This window comes from Triturus cristatus, chromosome 2_2 (genome assembly GCF_964204655.1).
Source record: "Triturus cristatus chromosome 2_2, aTriCri1.1, whole genome shotgun sequence".
NCBI classification, from domain to species: Eukaryota; Metazoa; Chordata; class Amphibia; order Caudata; family Salamandridae; genus Triturus; species Triturus cristatus.
In genome coordinates this window covers 496535179-496556517 of record NC_140582.1, presented here as the reverse complement: position 1 = coordinate 496556517, position 21339 = coordinate 496535179, and the positions used below count along the sequence as shown (strand labels likewise).

The 21339-nt window shown below is 43.4% G+C and overlaps 1 protein-coding gene across 1 annotated transcript in view; it reads left to right on the top strand.

The window, feature by feature from the left end:
* The window catches only part of ABCE1 (ATP binding cassette subfamily E member 1), a 245438-nt gene that overhangs the window by 105008 nt on the left and 119091 nt on the right, over nucleotides 1–21339 (top strand). Inside the window, exons 10-11 of the mRNA XM_085641610.1 lie at nucleotides 5649–5770; nucleotides 5982–6203. Coding sequence (XP_085497736.1) covers nucleotides 5649–5770; nucleotides 5982–6203 — 344 coding nt within the window. The remainder of the gene's footprint in view (nucleotides 1–5648; nucleotides 5771–5981; nucleotides 6204–21339) is intronic.

Sequence of the window (21339 nt, the reverse complement as noted above, 5' to 3'; positions counted from 1 at the left end):
GGTTGACTTGCATACAGAACCGGTCGAAGACTATTTTGTAATGGACACTTTCGACACCACCCAAAGGTCAACATCCACTTTACCCATTCTCAAAGAGGTGCTTAAACACGCTACAGAAGTATTTAAAGACCCTGTCAGGACTAGAATCATCAATCCTAGAATTGAGAAAAAATATAAAGCTGCCCCTACAGGCCCAGCTTACATTAAGGGCCCTGTTCCATTAGACTCCATGGTGGTCTCAAATGCTAGGAAAAGGGCTAATGCGCAGACAACAGAGTCTAAACTCCTGGACGCCTCTGGCAAAAAAACAGCGTCCCTGGCAGCTAATATTTGGCACATCGCAAATACTCAAGCCCTGTTAGCCAGATACAATAGGGCTCACTATGATGAGTTAGAGTCCCTACTCCAACTCCTCCCGGACAAATACAAACATAAGGCCAACGACCTAATACAAGAGGGTAAAATTATCACCAACACCTCTATCCGGTGTGCTCTTGATGTAGCAGATACCGCATCCAGTGCAGTAAACACAAGCGTCCTTCTTCACAGGCACGCGTGGCGACGCATTTCCGAGTTTAAACCTGAGGTGCAAAGCTCTATCCTCAATCAACCATTCGACCAATAACACCTTTTTGGCCCTAATGTTGATGCGTCCCTTGAGAAGATGAAAAAGGACACAGACACAGCCAAATCAATGGGAGCCTTGCAATCGCAACCCCCCTAAACGTTCTTTTTGTCGCTCATCCTACAGGGGCAACTCCAGGGGATACTCGTCTGATTCCCCATCCACCTCCCACAATGCTCCCACCCAACCCACCTTCATCAGAGGTTACCACAGAGGAGGATATAGAGGCAACATTAACAAGGGCAGAGGCATGACTAACAACACCCACTCTGCCTCCACCCCTGCCTAATGACTTCCATCCGCTTCCCCCGGACCATTCCACTCCTGTCAGGAGAAGAGTACAGTAGTTCCTTCCTGTCTGGACCAACATCACCACAGACAGGCGGATGCGACAAATAGTGCAATCAGGTTACTGTCTCGAACTTACCTCTACCCCCAAACATTCCACCCAAACAGCGTCCAATGTCAGCAGAATATTTGTCACTCCTCAAACAAGAGGTAATTTCCTACTACAAAAAAGTGCAATAGAACTAGTTCCCCTGCACCAACAAAACACAGGAGTTTACTCCCTGTATTTTCTCATACCAAAGAAGGATAGCTGTCTGAGACCTATTCTAGACCGCAGGCCACTAAACCTGTACATACAATCAGACCACTTCCACATGGTCACACTTCAACAAGTCCTCCCTCTACTTTCACAGGGTGACTTCCTAGCCACCTTAGATCTCAAGGACGCCTATTTCCATATTCCCATACACGCTGCTCACTGAAAATATCTCCGGTTTGTAGTGGACGGGCAGCACTATCAATTCAAAGTACTCCCTTTCAGAGTCACAACAGCACCACGGGTATTCACAAAGTGCCTAGCAGTAGTCGTAGCCCATCTAAGAAGACAATACATTCACGTCTTCCCATACCTCGACGACTGGCTCATAAAAGCCAGCTCGTACAACCAGTGTGTCCATCACACTCGCGCGACTATCCAGTTACTCCACGACCTGGGGTTCACAGTAAACCACACCAAGTCTCATCTGCAACCCTCTCACACACAACAGTACCTCGGTGCCACAATAAACGCCTCAAAAGCGCTAGCCTAGCCAGTCCAGCAAGGATAGAGCAAGCATTCTCGCTCTCCTACCCAAATTTCAGCCGCATCACTCTCTCCCAGCTCGAGTGTTCATGCAGCTCATAGGGATGATGGCCTCTTGCATATTCATAGTGCCTCACGCAAGACTCCAGATGCGTCCCATACAAGAGTGCTTAGCAAGCCAATGGAACCAGGCTCAAGGTCAGCTAACAGATCTGGTGTTGGTAGACGGTCGCACTCATCACTCTCTGCAGTGGTGGAACACCAAAAACCTTTCCAAAGGGCGACCGTTCCTAGAGCCAGTTCCTCAGATTGTCATGACAGCGGACGCATCACTCTCCGGCTGGGGAGCTCACCTATTACATCACACCATGCAAGGCAGGTGGACACCTCAACAGAAGGTATTCCACATCAATTACCTGGAATTACTGGCCATATTACTAGCCTTAAAAGCATTTCAAAAACAAATATCGGGCAAGGATTTCTTAGTCCGCACAGATAACATGACAGCCATGTACTACATCCAAAAACAAGGCGGGACACACACTCTGCAGCTCTTCCAGCTAGCACAAAACATATGGAGGTGGGCTATACCTCAGAACATATTTCTCCTAACCCAACACGTCCCAGGAGTCCAAAACACCATAGCCGATCTGTTAAGTCGTCAAACACAACAGATCCACGAATGGGAACTCCATCCACAAGTTCTTCAACCATACTTTCAAATGTGGGGGCAACCACAGATTGACCTCTTCGCCACCCATAAAAACGCCAAATCCCCAAGCTTCGCCGCCAGATACCCACACCCATTGTCTAAAGGCAATGCAATATGGATAAACTGGTCGGGCAGATTTGCGTAAGCCTTTCTGCCTCTCCCACTCATACCACTAGTGGTGCGCTAACTACGGCAACACTCACTGACTTTCATTCTAGTTGCTCCAACTTGGGCCAGACAAACGTGGTACACCACATTGCTAGAACTGTCAGTAGTCCCACACCAAAGATTACACCTCTCACCACGCCTCTTAACCCAAAACCGTGGAGAGATCAGACACCCGGACCCAGCTCAGCTCAACCTTGCGATCTGGCTCCTGAAATCTTAGAATTTGGTTACCTTAACCTTCTGACTGTATGAACGTCATTAAGGAGGCTAGACGCCCTACCACTAGAGCATGCTATGCAGCCAAGTGGAAACGATATGTGGTATATTGCCATAACAATACGATCAATCCCCTAGATGTGTCTATCCAACATATCATAACCTGCTACACCTACAAAGGTGCAACTTAGCCTATACGTCTATTCGGCTACACCTTGCTGCTATAGCAGCATATCTACAAAATAGACAACATTTATCACTATTTAGAGTACCCGCCATTAAAGCCTTTATGGAAGGACTCAAAAGGATAATTCCTCCCAGAGTTCCACCCTCACCTATGTGGAATTTAAATATAGTTCTCACACGACTAATGGGACCTTCTTTTGAACCTCTGCATAAATGTGAGCTACAATTCTTAACATGGAAGTTTGCTTTCCTAGTGGCCATAACTTCTCGAAGATGAGTTAGTGAGCTACAAGCCCTAACGATTCAGAAACCATTCTTACAAATACATCCTAATAAGTTGGTTCTCCGTACTAATCCTAAATTCCTCCCGAAAGTCATTTCCCCCTTACACCTTAATCAATCTGTGGAGTTGCCCACATTATTCTTGCAACCACACACAGTCACAGAAAGAGCTCTTCATACTTTAGATGTTAAGAGCATTGCTCTATTACATTGAAAGAACACCGCCTTTTCGAAAAACCAAACAACTTTTCGTTTCTTTCTCACCACCACACAAAGGCAATCCCATATCCAAGTCTGGGATAGCCAGATGGATTGTTAAATGCATACATATTTGCTACCATAAAGCAAAACGCACTTTAACTGTTCCTCCTAGAGCCCACTCTACAAGAAAAATAGGGGCTTCTATGGCATTCTTAAGGAACATTCCATTAGATGACCTCTGCAAAGCAGCTTCATGGTCTACACCTCATATGTTCACGAAACACTATTGTGTAGATGTGCAGTCAAAACAACAAGCCAGTGTGGGCCAAACTGTACTCAAAACCCTATTTCAGACTACTGCAACAGATACTGGTGGCCACCGCTAAGGAATGGGACTGCTATACAATCTATGCATAGTGTGTAATCTGCAGCTCATATACCTCGAACGGAATATGCTACTTACCAGTATGCATCTGTTCTTGGCATGTAGAGCTGCAGATCTACACACGCCCACCCGCCTCCCCGGCTTCCTTTATCTGTTCCAGTATTATCTTATTTAGATACGGTATACAAGGGCATCTTCCTGTTTCTTACAAAGCTCCATCATTTCCCTGCTGGCAAAAAACAATTTGAGGATGGAGCCGATGCCCATGCGCACTATGATCCTAAGGAGGAGTCACATACCTTGTGACTGCCAAAGATTTTCCAGGACAAAAACCAGCGCAAACATCCGGACCCAACACCAGATGGCGATCTATGCATAGTGTGTAGATCTGCAGCTCTACATGCCAAGAACAGATGCATACTGGTAAGTAGCATATTCCTCTTATACAAAGCAAATTGGTCAGAGATGTCTGAGTGTGTACAATATGAGTGTGTACAACAAATGCTTAACACTACCATCTGATAAAGCCTCACTGATCGCCCACACTACCACAAATATAGAGTAAGTTGCTATCTACTTTTACCTCTGCCTACCCTTTGGGGTTCCACTGGACTCAGTGCACACTATACCTCGTTTTGGTATAGTATATACAGAGCTAACTTCCTACTCCCTTGGTTCCATAGGTACCCCTTACAAGAGACTTAGAGTTAGACCAGAGTTGTGTCAACTGTAGAAACAATGGTACAGATTAGGGAAAGAACACTGACCCTGGGAACCTGGTTGGCAGGGACCCAGTGCACACTCAAAGTGCATCAGAAATCTAGCAAAAAGTGTGTGGGGGGTTACTGAAATAGAAACCCACTTTCATATAAAAACCCTTCTGTAAGACTTAACAATTGTTTGTATCTTTCTCTGAACCACACATCACATGCACTTTCTAAAGCAGGTGTAGCACACTGGCTTGTTTGGTGCATACAGACCAGTTAAGCCAAAGCCAAAAGACCCCTTGCATGTCCCTCCCATACCCAGCTTCACTCGTAAGAAAGGGGCCTCAATAGCTTTTCTGGATAACATTTGTTTAGCTGATATCTGCAAAGCAGCTACATGGTCTTCCCCTCACTCATTTACTAAACATTGCTGCGTGGCGTCCTGGCCTGCCAGTAATCAAATGTTGGCCAGGCTGTCCTGCAAGCACTTTTCCAATCTTCTGCAACATCCTTGGGCTCAATTACCACTTTTGGGAGGACTGCTCTACAGTTAATGCACAGCACGTGCATCTACAGCTACACATGCCACGAATGGAAAATGTTACCCTGTAAGTATCTGTTAATGGCGTGTAGTGCTGTGGGTTCGCAAATCTTCATTCTCCTCCCTGATTGCCTGTGGTTTGTTGCAGAAAGTGTCCTCTTTTCACACTTTGCTTTGCATGGTCCTCTCTTCTCTATCTTATTCTTCATCTACATCCTCCCCTCTGTGCGGGAAAAATAAGCTAACAATGCAGCCGATGCCCAACCCGCAGTACCAGAGATAGGTGGAGTCACGATACCTTGTGACTTGAAAAGACATATTTGAACAAAAACAAACTGTACACGTCCGACCCAAACACTAGATGGCAGGAGTATGCACAGCATGTGAATCTATAGCTCTACATGCTACAAACAGATACTTAAGTAACATTTTCCTTTTTCTTGTTGGTAAAATGTTGTTCAACTATATTAACATACTGCAATGTAAACACTCAAGTGCGCAGTCCTGTGACGAAACCTTTGTGTTCTATTTTTAGGTACATCATTGTTGTGGAGCACGATCTGAGTGTTTTGGACTATCTCTCTGACTTTATCTGCTGCCTTTATGGTGTACCAAGTGCCTATGGTGTTGTTACGATGCCTTTTAGCGTACGAGAAGGTAAGCTTCTGCATTCACACCATCACCTTAAGTGATGCATTCCCTGGTGAAATATTAAAGACTCTTTTACAATTGTAGTGTTATCTTGATAGCAAAGGCACAGTAGATTTGAGATTCCAAATTACATTATCACAGCTATGCCTTTTTTGGAAATGGTCAACTGTGATTTTGTTTCTTCTACCGGAGTAATCAATTTATAATCCTCCTTCAGGCATCAACATTTTCTTGGATGGCTATGTTCCAACTGAAAATCTACGGTTTCGAGAAACTTCACTGGTTTTTAAAGTGGCAGAGACAGCAAATGAAGAAGAAATCAAGAAGATGTGCATGTATAAATACCCTTCTATGAAAAAAAAGCTTGGCGAGTTTGAGTTGGAGATCGTTAATGGAGAATTCACAGATTCCGAAATCATGGTTATGTTGGGAGAAAATGGTGAGGCTCTTTCCATGCATAATAAAGATATGTTGATAGCAGATCAAAGGACAAAAAAATCCACTTACCTTGAAAAACCTGCCCCCCTTTTCACCCAAATGAGTCCAACAAAATGTATCAACCACTCTTTTCATCATGCTTCCTCAGCTGAGATGTTACTGAAAATAATAGTTAGGTGAGCTCTTTATTAGGTCGAGCCTAGTGCAGCGTGCATGCGCTGCACTAGGAAAACTACTTCTTGGAATCGCTCTGGACTTTTCACACGCTCATGCGTGTGAACAGGCCTATGGCTTGCGGTTACGAGCAGCGGCGCGCAGTGTGGCATCTGTTTTGTGTCAGATTTCACACGAACGCGCTCGCACCACTCGCGGGACACTGCAGCTGCTTTAATGTTATCTGTAAGTTTTGATTTCTTAAACAATTTACGCCGATAAGGTACTGGGTGAATTACATGGCCCAGCTTTGTAAAGAGATAACTCTAGCTGTCACTGCTAATCTGTCTCTAGGATGGTTGCCCGCTTTGGCCATCCCTTGGGCAAGCTTTTAACCTTGAATGAAAAGCTTCACAGTCACACAGCACTACGTGATGCATGCTTTATTGTACTGATGTGTACGTCTACTCCGTTGCTTCTAATCGATATTCTAATGGATCACCTGTGACTGCTAGGCTTCCGGGAGAATATTGAGTTTGCAGTTTTTCCAAAGAAAAGCGGAAAAATACGAGCTCTATAGAAAGAATACTATTGGTTTTTTTTTGAGTAAGGAAACTGGGGTGAATATTTTAGACTGACTTTAGGAAGAGTTTTGTTACTGTAACAAAGACTGCTTTTTGTCATCTTTACATATTGTTTTCAGTTAGCCTCATAAAAAGTGTCCAAATCTAGATGGTTCGATTCTTAGTGTGACCCAATTATCTTTGCACACTTTAAACACGCACAGTTTTGGTTGCTAGCTTTCAGCGTCCCACCGGTAGGCAGCCCTAAAATATGCATTATTTTGTTTTCTATTAGGTTATCACCGTATTCACCTGTACACAGTCCTTATAATAATTCCATGCCTGTTTCCTGTACTCAATCTTTGTGCCTTGGCATTATTGTAGCTCTCACTTGCCTAGTAGGCAGGCTTCTCTTGAAAATAATCGGACTTTGCCCCTCAAGCCCACTCGGGCCTGTATCACCAGTGGCGGACGGTGACATTTGAAAGTGGTGCGGCGTACAATGTTTATCATACTTTAGCGTAGCGAGCGAGCCCGGACAACCTAAGGGGGGTTCGGGGGGGTTCTCCCCCCGAGAAAATTTTGAAAAAAGAGTGGAAAAATGGTGCATTTTCAAGCAAATTTGAGAAAGCAGAAAGGTTAATAAAGCAATGAAGAAAGTGCAATTATTACAGTAATAAAGAGATCATGTCATATAACATAGGTAGCTGCTTATTCAGTATAACCACAGAGCTTCATAACAGACTTTGAGATATAATGCATTTCTGAGTACCTCACAGGTGTTTTTTATTTAACAAACAACTAAACAGGTGGTCGGAAACTAGCAGCATTGAACATACATATTTACTTTTTGTATCTAAAATCAGCACGTCTGTCTTGAAGAGCAGCAAACTTTTCAATTACTTGAACGTTAAAATCTGAGATATTTTGAACTAACTTGCTCTCTATAGAGAGCATTGCCAAAGCATTTAGTCTTTCCTGAAGCATGGTGTTTCTTAGGAATGTCTTAATCCTCTTTAAGGCGGAAAAAGATCGTTCTGCCTCTGCTGTTGTCATAGGAGTGGTTATGACAATTTTAAGTAAAGTCACTGTCTCTGTAAATGTATTTTCCATATTAAGTTTATGAATTAAAGTCAGCAAAGCCCTGGCATCTCTGGCATTTCGGTACACAGGCATTGAGTACAGTACAGTCAACTCACTTTTGAGGTCCTCTTGGTTGAGCATAGGATAAGCTTCCACAGCCTCATGCAGAGCATGCTCGGGGAAGGATTCACCATATTTTGCAAAGTTTTGACTTTCCAATAATGCGGCACTCACCAAATGTTTTGTGAAAGCAAAATGTTCTTGTGCATGCACAATTACAATGTCACATATCTCCTTTGCATTTCGGACCAGAGTGGTGGTGTTTTTCCTGTGGTTTGCAAAAGTTGAAGCCTCTGGCAGTTTGCTGTCTAAATTGTCAACCTCATTTCTCACTATGCTTATGCGCTCAACAAACATAGCGGTATTTCTTTTCACAGAGACAGTATCGATCTCTCGTGCTTGTAACTGATTGTATCAATTTTCGACAGCTGACATTAGGTCTTGAAATAAAAACAGAAAGAACTGAAACTCTCTATCTTCTAGTGTTCTAGCAAAGCCACGGGCTTCACTTTGAGTTTTGAAATCAAAGGTTTCATTGACTTCTATATTATGAAAACATTTCACAAGGTCCTCCCTATATTGATATATTAGTTGGACTGTACGTATGTTAAAGTTCCAACGAGTTGAGGATCCCCTTGGAACCCTTTTGTCCACAATCTCCTGAAGTGCTTCCGTTCTTTTTGGGGAACGTGAGAAGAATGCTGCCATGCCTCCTACATCCTGAAAGAAAATTCGTGTCTCGGAGATCTTTGATACTGCCTGCTGCATAATAAGATTAAGTTGGTGGGCGTAACAGTGCACGTAGTGAGCATAAGGGTACACATCTCTAATTCTTTTCTGTACTCCACCAAGGCTTCCACTCATTACGGACGCACCATCATAGCTTTGTGCAATAAGTTTTTTTTTTTGGTGCACCTCTGGAAAAATGAAGTTCAGTTGACTGGGTATAGCTGCAGTAATGGTTTCTGCAGTAGAGTCTCTTAAATGAGTGAAACCATAGAACCTCTCCACAACATTATTGTCATTGTCCAGGTACCGAAAGACTAATACGGACTGTGTTTGTGTGGCCACATCAGTGGTGTCATCAGCCTGAATAGCCACAAAGTCTGTGTTTTGCAACTCTTGGACAATGTGGCTTCTCATAATTTCGAGCATACACTCGAGGAGTTCATTTTGTATAGTTTTAGAGGTGCCCTTAAAGACTGTAGCAGTTGCTAAATGTGCTTCCATTTCCTTGTCTATGCTTGCTATTAAATCCACAAGGCCTTTGAATATTCCTGGATTTGTGGAATCTTCAGATTCATCATGGCCTCGCAATGCCAGTTCGAAAGCACCACAGAAACAAATGCAATCAATTATTTTTGATAGTATGTGCCTATTCCGATCAACTGCTTCATTGTGTTTCTGTATTGTTTGGCGGTATGCACTGTTTATGTGCTGCTCAATCGGTGTGTCGCCCAACATTCCCAGACTTGTCACGTTTTCCATATGCTTTCTTGTGTGTGCATGCTTTTTGATTTTTTCAGACAGATTCTTCAAGTCTATCACTCCTTCTCTTGTCCAAGGAAAATCCCCATTAAACAGCAAGCAGGGGAAGCAGAACAGTTTGTTTCTTGACGGACACCCTGTAAGCCAATCAGCTTTTGTGTACCAGGTGTTTGAGAATGTACGTGTGTTCAATTTTCCTCTGTCCTGGGTAACTTGTTGTAGTTGTAGGTCTGGCCGATCAGGTCCTAATCTCTTTGTATGTAGTTTATCTTGTAGTGGCCGTGCATGGAATGACCGTGTAATTAATTGTTCTACCGTATTCATCATGGATGTCGATGCTGTCCTTACCAATATGAAAGAAGCCTGTCAATAGTCAAAGTACAACGTATAAGATTTGGTGCAATAATATCAAATTTCAGTATAAGTACATCTATCATGTGCATTATCGCAATATATCTCCAAAGCTCCCCTTTGGACAACAGGACTGCTAAAAATACAGCCTTACTGCCTGCTGCCTTTGTGTGCCATAGTGGTTGCTGAAGACACTGCAAAAGAGACTGTTTGAGGGCCTTGAACAAGGCAAGGAAGGAATAGATAGTGCCTTTAACAACCGTTATTGCCCAAAGCACAGGGCTAAGGCTCAGTATTAGTAAATGCTATCCACTGAGAGAACAATCTTCAGAATGTGCACCCACCCCAACCACCATCTAGAGTGACCAGTGACCACAAACATAGCCCTAATTCCAATCTAAAAAAAGATATCATCAGTTTCCTTACCTTTAACACTGTTGTTTGCTGGGTCGTAGACGGGATGAAAGAGCAGCAAAGGAGGTTGGGTCCTCCTGTTCTCTGTCCAAAAATTAGGTAGTGGTTCAGTTAATGTTTCAGGCTTTACCAGGTGCTGAAAATAAAAATATAACAATTTATTTTTGAAACATTAGGGTAATCAAACAAAGACTGGGGGGGAAAAAACATAACGCTACAATTTTTACCTGCTTGCAGTTTGCATGCAGCTCTTAGATGACAGTTAATAATAGCTCACTGTTGTATGTTCGGATTACAACTTACAAACTGCAAGTAACAAAATGATCTCTCTGACAAATGCAGTGACTCACTGACCTATTTACATCATGTGCATTTTGTGATCTGCATCAGGTACATGTTCTTTGCAGCAGGCACATTAACCTTCTGAAGTTCTGCGCTACCTTTCCATGAGTCAAAACTTCCATTACACAAAACTCTGATCTCTCTCTAGGAAAAACATTAACAATATCCTCACAATATGCTCCTCATGCACACCAACACCCAAAGATACTACAGACATTATTAGATAGTCCATTTCACCCTCACACACAATAGATCACCAGTGCCATGTAGTGGGCAGCAGGATGCCCTCTAAAACGACAACTCAATACAAACTACTGAGTAATGCTTCTAAACAAGAGAAATGGCACAGTTATTCTCTCACTCATTCAGATACAAAACTCACATCAAAGCGACTCTGTGCAAACTTAGACTCAGAAACGGCACATAAGCGGCTCTTCCATTAATCCAGTAGGAATAGCTGTTAACCTGAATACATTGAAAAGTCCCACAGTTCAACAGAGGTGATAAAAAGACCAGACTACCATGACTCTGCTCAGCGAGAAAGGCCAAAACCTAGGGGTAGAACAATTAATTACACGGTCATTCCACTTTGATCCAAGCAACGACATAAACAGCATAAAAAATGCATAAGCTGGAAGAGACATATACATAACCTAATGAGGCAGAGCTGCCTATGACTGAATGCCTCAAAGACTGAAAACGTGGTTTTCAGTGGCTCCATTGAGTACACACTGACTTCCCTATAGCTGAAAGAATTGCAGTGAGGCTCACTCTGAATGGGGTGAGACAAAGTTCAGAGGATGCCAAGGGATGACGTGGGGTGCGGCCTGTCATGGTAGTCTCATGGGTGCCAGCCTCCTATGATTGTGGGGGTTGAAGCCAAAGTGTTGCCTTACAGTTGAATTCATGAGTGGCAGAGGCCTTGATTGCAGGTGGAAGCTGTGGGTGGGCACAGCCACCTTTAAAAGGTGGTGCCCATGGGTCACTCCACCTCTTCTGCTACTGACTCACACCTCCTCCTGTGCTCGACCGCCGTCAAGTGCTGTTGACGATTTCCCACTTATTCTGCATTTTGAGTTGGAGTTACTGGTGTGGTGGAGCTTTTGCTGTATTATTTTGTCATTCAATAATCATTGGTTCTTATGATATATTTTAAGGTGCGGTTGGTAGTGAGATTTCAGGCACATTCACACATATACATAGAGAAGTGGGCTTTGGATAAGCCCCCTTCAGTCAGAAGTTTCTTTGGGCGAGCCCCATTCAGACAATGGGTTGTCCATCACATTTCGGACACGCCCATGGCATTTCCTTGATGTTTATGGACATGTGTATTTTGTTTGGTGAATAGGATAGAAAATGTCACTCCTGTAAGTGACCATCAGCCAATAAGAATCAAACTAAACTGCTCGCAGGGAAGGCAGGAACATATTCCTAACGATTTGAAAGGGTCTGGAGGGCACCTGGCCCCGACGGCTTGTATCTCCCTGTTCCTTCCCTCAGGCTGCTGCAGTGCTGCCTGGCCCCTTGCTTCAGACTCCCACCATGCCGTTCATCAGCAGTTCACATCACCTGCCTGTCCCCCTCACACTCCTGCCATGCGTCCCCCAGCTTCTTCTGCTCAACAGGCTGCGTCATGGCGCATGTGTGCCTCCGTTGGCACAAGGCTATCTACACAGCTCCAGTGCAAAGGAAAGTACAGGGATGCATTGTTTTGCCGTAAATATAACACATCCCTGCACTTTCATTATGATTCAGCGTGGTGCTGCCAGCTGGCTTGCGGCACCGCGAAGTGTCTATTTCTTGTAAATGATGAGCCCCTTATTATCAAGCCAAAATGTGAATACAAAAGTAGAGCACGCACTCCCAGGCACACACATCCTTAAGTTTGTTCTGTTATATTCTACGAGCTGTAAGCGTGGTAGTGTTGCCAGTTGTAGCGGGGCTTTCTTGTTGGCACAGACTGCCACAACCATACAAATACGTGTTCAAGTAATGCGATCCGGTGGTCTGGCAGGGCTTTGCAAGACACGTTTGAAATCCCTCTGTTAGAATTCTGGCCCTACTGTAAGATAATGTGTTTTAGTCCCTGGCGCCTAAAATCTAATTATAGGAACATAACTTGCAAAGCACTCCGAAGCACTGAATCCCCTATAAGCGCCCTCTGAAACAGAGCTCAGGAGCACATATCAACAATAAACCAGAGATGCAGCAATAAAGCAACACCTGCCCCCGTGAACCGATCAGGTCTCTCCACGAGTAACAGGTTCACCCTCACTGGTAATTGTACATGCCCGCGTCGCTCCCTTTCAGTACATTTCTCCGGCACGCTGCAGGTAGAGAGCAACATATTTACATTCTTAGCCAGTGGTTCTCATGGTGAGCTGGAGTGCCCGCGGAACAGCCAGCGAACTTAACAGCATAAATGACTTTTATGTTCACAGAGGCGACCGGCGCTGTATATTGGATTTGAAATATAATTCTGAAGTGTGTATTATGGGCGGAAGGGCCCGGTTTTTGGATGCATACAAGGGCTTCGCGTTTCCTTGTCGCACGACTCTCGGGCCGCCCTATTCTGTAACCACCAGTGTAGGGTGGGAAAGCGGAATGCAGATGAAACTGTCAGCGGCTGCAATTTACGGCAGTAAACAAGGAGCCGTAAACAGGCCCTAAATAAATCCATCACTTACATGGTCGGCCAGGCAGTGGCGATCATCTCATTAGCTGGGGCCACAACACATCACTAACGGAACCAGGGGGGGAAAGGGGAACCTGCGTATATCAACTTAGATCAGGCAGAGAGACAGACTACTAGTACTAGACGTCATTGCCTGCACCTCTCTGATTCAAGGGACCGACCGAGCGCTGCTGCTGCACTGCCTTATACTGTTAGTGTTACACACATTAATAAAAAAACTTACATTATATGGAAAGAATTAAAGATGAATGGATAATGGGAGAACGATTGCCTGACTGAGCTTCCTCTCTCTCCTCTGACTCTCAGTCTCACTCTCTCTCTCTCGACGACTCGTGCTCGTGACTGCCTGACTGGTGACTCTCTCTGACAGTCTGATCTGATCTGACTCCGCGTGTCTTCTCGTGTCGAGTGTCACTGTCGACTCGTGTGGCAGCAGGCGCACTGGCGCGGTGACGTGGTGTGCCGACAGCGTAGGAATGGCCAATCACTACTGCAGGGCTTCACATTGCCGCAGTGTGATTGGCCATACGCGGCACCATGAGTCATCATGATGACCATGCTGCTGCGCTGCGCGGTGAAAGATTCAGCCAATCCTGGCGCTGCATTACCAGTGCCACTGCGCCAGCAGCGGCTTAAGAGCAGGGTTACTCCCTGCCCATAATGAGACCCAGGGGGCTGCGTCATGAGAAGCACCCTCGGGTCCCAGTCGCCACTGAAGTCGATGGTGCTATAGCACTACAGCACACACACGTGTGCGCATGTTCGGGCCAGGATTCAACAATAATAGCCCAAAACGTGACATGCGCAGTGAATTGAATCAATGTCTGCTGCGCTATTCCCACGTCCGCGGCAGCCCCGCCCCCACACACACCCACAGACTGCGAGTGAGTGCACGGCACGCGCTCGCTTGTCACTTCACAGTCACTCTACTAGTGCGCTGCGCTGCCATTTAGGGAATTATAATTTATTATTTTTGTGTGACTGTGCGTGGGGCAACACCCCCAATGGACGCACCGCCACTGTGTACCACCCCTCGTATGCCAGAGCTTCTGCAAACTTACTTGCCTGGGTGGGCCTTGGTCTTCTCATGTCTGGGATGTCTGGGCCTCTTCCCTCTCCCATGTCATGGCTTTAATGTGCATGTGAGTCGTTTTCATTGCCCTTGTGAGGCTTTTGCACCTCTGGAATGTCTGTACAACTTTCGGTCTGCCCGGCACAGCGTCCACACCCATCCCATGTTTCTTTCGGCCAATGCCTTTTGGAATGCCTAGTGCTCTTTTCTATGGACATGCCTTGACCTCCATGTTGCTAGACGGTTCTGCCTGTGTACATTGGCGTTAGGGGTCCACTGTAGTTTTGGCATGCTATTGGCTCTGCCCTCTCACATGCTGTGACTCATTAGTCCAGTGTGGATTTTGATCCTCTGGCATGCCTTGGTTACTTTTGTCAGGTCCACTACAGTATATATCCTCTTCAGGCTCCTCTGTGTTCCTGGTAGGCACCGGCCATGCACACTTGGCTTAGCCTGAACTTTAAGTGGGATGAAATAAGTGGGGGCATCTAAAAGTGGCCTAGCTAATCAATTGCATGGCTTATACACGTAAACAACATTTCTGTGGTTATCATAGCGTGCCACCCATCCAGTATTTTGGAGCCTGTCGGAGCTTTCTGTTATTGCATCCAGATATCCAAGACTACAACTGACATACACCTAAAACCAGCCAAGACTCCTGGCATTGTCAGTGGTAATTAGATGTTTAAGATAAATTATTAATAGCAATTATTTTGTTCTCAATAATTAATATCCGGAAATTGTGAGACTGAATTAAACATTACTGAGGACTGTGGTAGGGGTAGAGGTCTTCAGAGTGACTCGGTCTCGTCTGTTCTGTTCACTGTGTGTTGGAGACGTATGCCCTTTTCCCACCACATCTCCATCTCTTACTCCCCATCTATTTCCTCTTCACCACCCTCTTGTCACTCTTTATTAAAGGCTCTTCCTCGCATCATCTTCACTTCACAACGCACCCACTCACCTGGAAACACTGCAATTTCTTTTACTTTCACCATATGCAATATTTTAACAACTGTATACTTCCATCACACACATTTGGACTGAATCACAATTGCGACTAAAATGTGTGCCCTGCAGAGGGGCCAAGGATTGGATGACCATGCATTCTGAACACCTGTTTAACCCACTGACCAGCACCGTCAAAACAAGCACTGCATTCAGCCTCCAATCCAGACTTATCAATTGTTGCCCATTATGAGCACATGGAGCACTGCGTTCAAAGTATGCACTATAGAAGATGAATATGCTACTCTGGAAAAAATGCAAAAAAACAACACCCTGGAATTAGCTAGCACTCTTACGGAATGCAAGGTTAAGTAAAATACATAAAATAAAACCAGCATTGGCATAGCCAATAGGTCTCGCCTTTGGAACCTTATAAGTATTTAGTTATGCAGTACAATATCCTTGGTGCAACAACATCAACTGTTGCATGGCTAAACACTTATAAGGTCCCAAAGGCGAGACCTATTGACTATGCCAATGCTTTTTTTTCAGTAAAAGCTCCCCTCTTTCACTTTAATGGCGACCACGCCCCTTTCATTTGCCTTGGCCCGTTGGACATTAAAGTATAAGTGCCCCATGGGGCATTTAAAAAATAGTTTTTAAAAAACGTGACCGCGTTTGGTGTGGCAAGTAAACCAAAGGCACAGCTGCCACGATCAGCGTGGCGTGCTATGTAAAAAATAAAATAAAGTTGTTGCAAGAGAGCCTGTCCTGCTTGCAACAGCAGGCATGTGAAAACCATTAAACAAAATAATGCTCGGAACTTGTAATTAAAGCCTACCAAGCTACAACACATATAAATGGAGGTGACCTCTTGGGAGGTTACAAATTAAGACAATTCTGTACTGAGGAGGGACTAACAAGCCTATTTACAAGTCAGAAGCCAGCATTTACGAAGGATAATGACACAAGCCAATGACAAATATGGGCGGAGAGTGGGCGGGGTTTCAAATGCATACTCCCTTACAGCATGACTGTCAGAGTAGTGCATGTGCTGCCCAGGCTCAACCTAAAAACGAAACTACCTGGGAAATCTCAGTGAGATCCATACATTGTCATCATTTTAAAGTAATACCTCCAGCTTTTAATATTTTTGTGAATTTTAAGTATTCTTTACAAAATTAAAGGTGACACTACAAGTCCCGGCAGTTACATGAAGTCAGTATTTGTATTCGTGACGTTGCTGCTGTGGCCCTATAGCTCCGTGTGCCTGTCTGATTCTTGCAGTCCTGGGTTGCATGTGGAGTAGGTAGAATTGTTCCTAAATGCAGGGTTTAATTGGGCCCACAATTAGTCCACCCCAAAAAAGTAGCCCACAGTTGCAGATCGCAATCTCTCGCAGTACTGCATAGTTAGAATCATGGAACTAAGTGATGGCAAACTTTTGCGGTAATAAGTGTTTTAGAGATTAAGGGCCAGTAGTTGAATAGGAAATTAACATTCCAATGAAAAAAGTATACTTTAGAAGAACAGAATTATCAAAAATACTAGGAACTCTTTTAATTGCTTTTAAGGTAGCTGCTCTGTGAGACTTGTTTTCCTGGAATATGGAGGAGAAGCCCCGCCCGCTCTCCGAAATCGGTCATTGGCTTGTAGCATTGTCCTTCATAAATGCTGGCTTCTGATTCCTTAGTACGCTTCTCAGTCCCTCCATAGTACCGCCTTGTTTTAAATTGTAACCTCCCCTGGCGACTGGGCCCTTTACTTCGGTGGTTACACGGTACGTGTTGAGTCCGTGAACACTCTTTAATGAGTTTCTCTAGGTGCTTTATTTTGGCAGCGCACCTTGCGGTAAACCTAGCGTCTGTGCACCTTAATTTTCCGTGCAGCTTGCTCATTTTAATCTGTATATGTTCAGGCCCGACATGCGCTGCTTCAGCATTTTTGTTGTTGCTTTTTCTATCCCGCAGACCTCAATATTATTATTGAGCACAGTCCTTTTAATGCTTTTTTCCATTTCTAAGCCTTAGAAGTTAACCACATTTGTGCTATAGTTTTTGTATTAGTTGACCACGATGTTATTAGGCGTGATATTTTCTAATGGTTTTTATAATTTGGAGAAGTAAAGCACATTTGTCATTTACGTGTGCGGTCTTTTAAATGCTTTTTGCCTTTTCTAACCCGTACAACTAAAACCCATTTGTGCCTCTGCTATTCTGTTACATTCTCTATAGTACTGCTTAATTTGAGCCGGTATTTTGCTGAACTCACCACGGCAAAAGCTTAATTTAACATGCTCTTTGCTATAGCTTTTTCCCAATGGCATTCGCTATTCTGGTATATTCTCTATACTACTGCTCAATTTGTCTTGTATAAACACTGCTTGCTTTTCGCCACGGTTTTCAGGGATTTACCACGGCAATTTATTCTGGTACAAAAGTGAAGATGCAGTAATTTGCTCACTATTAACCCATACAACTAAAGCACATTTGTGCCTCTGCTATTCTGTTACATTCTCTATACTACTGCTTAATTTGACCTGGAATTTTGCTGAACTTACCATGGCAAAAAGCATACTTGAACATGCTCTTTGCCTTGTTTAAACCACATTAGGTAATTTACGCCGCTTCTGTTACGAAAGTCAAGATTAAGTAATTTTCCCAGGATCACAGGATGTTGGTGCCATGCCAAAACTCCAACTTAGTTTCCCAGCTTCAAAGCCGCCTTCTTACGCTATACCTTTTCCCCAATTGCATTTGCGTCTAATATTCTGTTACCATCTCCAGCTCTGCTTGATTTGAGACGGTATTTTGCTGAACTCACCATAGCAAAAAGAATACTTGAACGTGCTCTTTGCCTTGTTTAAACCACATTGCTTAATTTGAGCTGCATTTGGTATGAAAGTTAAGATTAAGTAATTTGTCCAACATCACAGGATGTTGGTGCCATCCATATGTTCTCCCCTTCGCACCTTTGTTTTCACATATGATCTACAGAGTCTTGATCACTGAAGATCGAGTTGAGCAGTCACAAAGTTAGAATGTTAGAAATTTGTCTTTACTCGCTAGCTTCCTTTAACTCAATATTTCATTTTTTCTATTTATTATGGTTCATTTGCTCAGAGCTCCATTTCTGTAGACGGGGCTGTAAATCTTGTTCTTTATCTGGTCACAAATGTGGCAGCTGTGTCTCTGTTCCCAGTTGTAATTCCCCTATCTTAGTCCTCTACGCAGTGCTGCAGCTGCGTCTGTTTCCATTGATAATTCCTCATTCCTAGTCCTCTAACCAATGCTGCTAGCTGCTTCTCTGGTCCCAGTGGTAATTCCTCATTCTAAGTCTTCTACAAAGTGCTACCACCGCATCTTTGGTCCTGTTGGTAATTTCTCATTCTAAGTCCTCTACACAGTGCTGCAGCTGCTTCTCTGGTCCCAGTGGTAAATCCTCATTCAAATCCTCTAAGCAGTGCTGCAGCTATGTCTCTGTTCATACATCCACTACAGTGCAAACCAAAGCACATAGATAAAAGAAATAGCCATTTACAGTGCCAATAGCTCTAACTCTGACAAATGCGAGACCTCCTGCATTGCAAATGCTTGTTCTTATTTGGACAGAATCCTGAATCTGGATTTGATCCTTCAGGATTATGAGCCATTTAATCCCTTGAATTGCTTCATGAAATATTCATACTATGGAAAGAATTGTGCAATAATGTAAAATAATCACACAAATTCAATGGTGAAAACCCAAAAATTAATTCACAAACAATCCAAGTATTGAGCATGGTTGTCAGGGTGACACTGAATGGTTGTGAGGTCATAATCTGTATAACCACATCATCCCATAATAGACCTATATGAAGCATTATTTGCCAAATTCAAGATATTGCCTTTAACTTATTTCACACACAAATACATACTACTTGTGCCTGATAATGGCTGTTTTAACATGAAATAAATGTGTAGCCACCCCCTTTGTTGTTTTTCCTCCTTTGTTTTTCTTTTTTGAACCTTTGTTGCTAATGCAACATCTGTAGGCTGGGGCTCTTCAAGGTTTGCTTTTCCCTTTAGTTGCTGAGTGAGTCTCTGGCTTCAGAATTGTTAGTTCAGCCTTTTGAATCCAGATTTTGTGATGGCGGGATCACCTACAGGATTGCACACAGGATACTAAATCTAAGGCTTTGCCTATTTCAGCTGCTAACTGGCTTTTAGAGGGGGGGGGGGGTCCAGTTTCACTGTAGGATGGGGTATGTCCATAGCCTTAGTGCTAAAATGAAGGTTCAAAATGTTTTTGGAATCTGGATGATCAACAACAAGCATCTGAAAACAGCCCCAATGAGAGTTGTGTGAAGGAAAGAACTCTGCTTTGTACTGAAGTGCAGAAGATGGGCAAATAGCAGTTAGAAAGTGGCTCTGTGTATACTGTTCCCAAATAGGTACAGTGTGCACAGAGTCCACAGTCCCCAGAGGTTTGGCAGAGGCTAAAGTTGGATATAACCTTACTCTCTAAAGTGGTAGCTTGGTCGAGCAGTAAGGCAGTATCAGAGGACAGTGTAAAGCATTTGTTGTGCACACTCAGGCAGCAAATGGTCTCACACACTCAAGAACTGAACTCTAGGCCAATGGTTTTTGTATAAAAAATATATAGTTTTATTTTAGAACCAACCATGGGTATCAACATATACTTTCTCAGGATGAGATGTTTTAGATAAATACTTTTCAATAGGCAATAGACTTTTGAATATAACCGTTACAGTGGTTGCAATAGGCAACACAATTTCAAACACAATAATACATTGAGCTCAATGGGAATTTCTAATTGAATGCAATTAGTTACTTTAAGGATTACTTTTCTAACCGCAGGACTGGATCCTGGATTCAGTCCTGGGACATTTCCTGCAAACAATTGAGTGAAAGCGTTTTGGTGACAGTTGTGATTTTTAAGCAATATTTTTGTATTTTAAAAGTTGACCCTTAAATTTTTTTTCACATAGAATCACCAATGTTATCCTATGGGAGGAAATTCACTTAGCAGGTAAGTGGGGTTATTGTTACTTTTTCCAACTCAGTGTTGGATCCTGGATCCAGCACTGGGGCATCTCCTGTAAACAGTTGAAAAAATGAGTTTTTGTCATACAGGCGATTTTTAACAAATATTTGTAAGTTTGCAAAATCGACACAAACTTTTTCAGCAAAAACCAGGCAATGTTATCCTATGGAAGGTAATTCAAATTACAGCAGGGCTCGACAAATCCACAAATTTAATGAGGTCGAGCTATTTTTAGGTCCTACTCGCCCTTTCTGGCGAGTAGGAAAACATACTAACTTTTGTCCTCTGTCTTTGAAAACTGAGAAAATGTGACAGGATAACAAGATTTAAAGGCCTTTTCATTGCTCACAAAGCAAATGAGCAATAAAGATGCCTTTAAATCTTGTTATCTTGTCACATTTGCTCCGCTTTCAGAGAAGGAGGTCTTGTAGGTTACTGTTAGGTCGAGGAGATTTTTCAAGGTACTAGATCTGCAGGACTAGTACCATTTTTCAGATTTTTCGAGCCCTGTACAGGTTAAGTAGGTTCTCGTTACTTTTGTAATCCAGTGCTGGGCTCCTATGTTCAGCACTGGGACATCTATTTAAAACAGGTAAGCAATTACGTTTTCACAGTTGGTGCGATTTTTAAAGAATATTTGTAGTTTGCAAAAATCAACACTTAGAAGAAATTTTGCAGCAAAATAGTCAATGGTTTCCTATGGAAGAAAATTGGGTTAGCGGTAAGTATGGTTGTAATTACTTTTCAGGGTCAGTGCTGGGCACCAGGATCTCTCATGATAGCAGGTGAGAATTTTCGTTTTCGTTACTCGGTTGATTTTAGGTGAATATTTTAAAGTTTAGAAACTCCACACTTAGAAGAATTTCCAAGTGAAACCAGGCAATGTTACCCTATGGAAGAAAAGAGTTATCGTCTTTTGGGT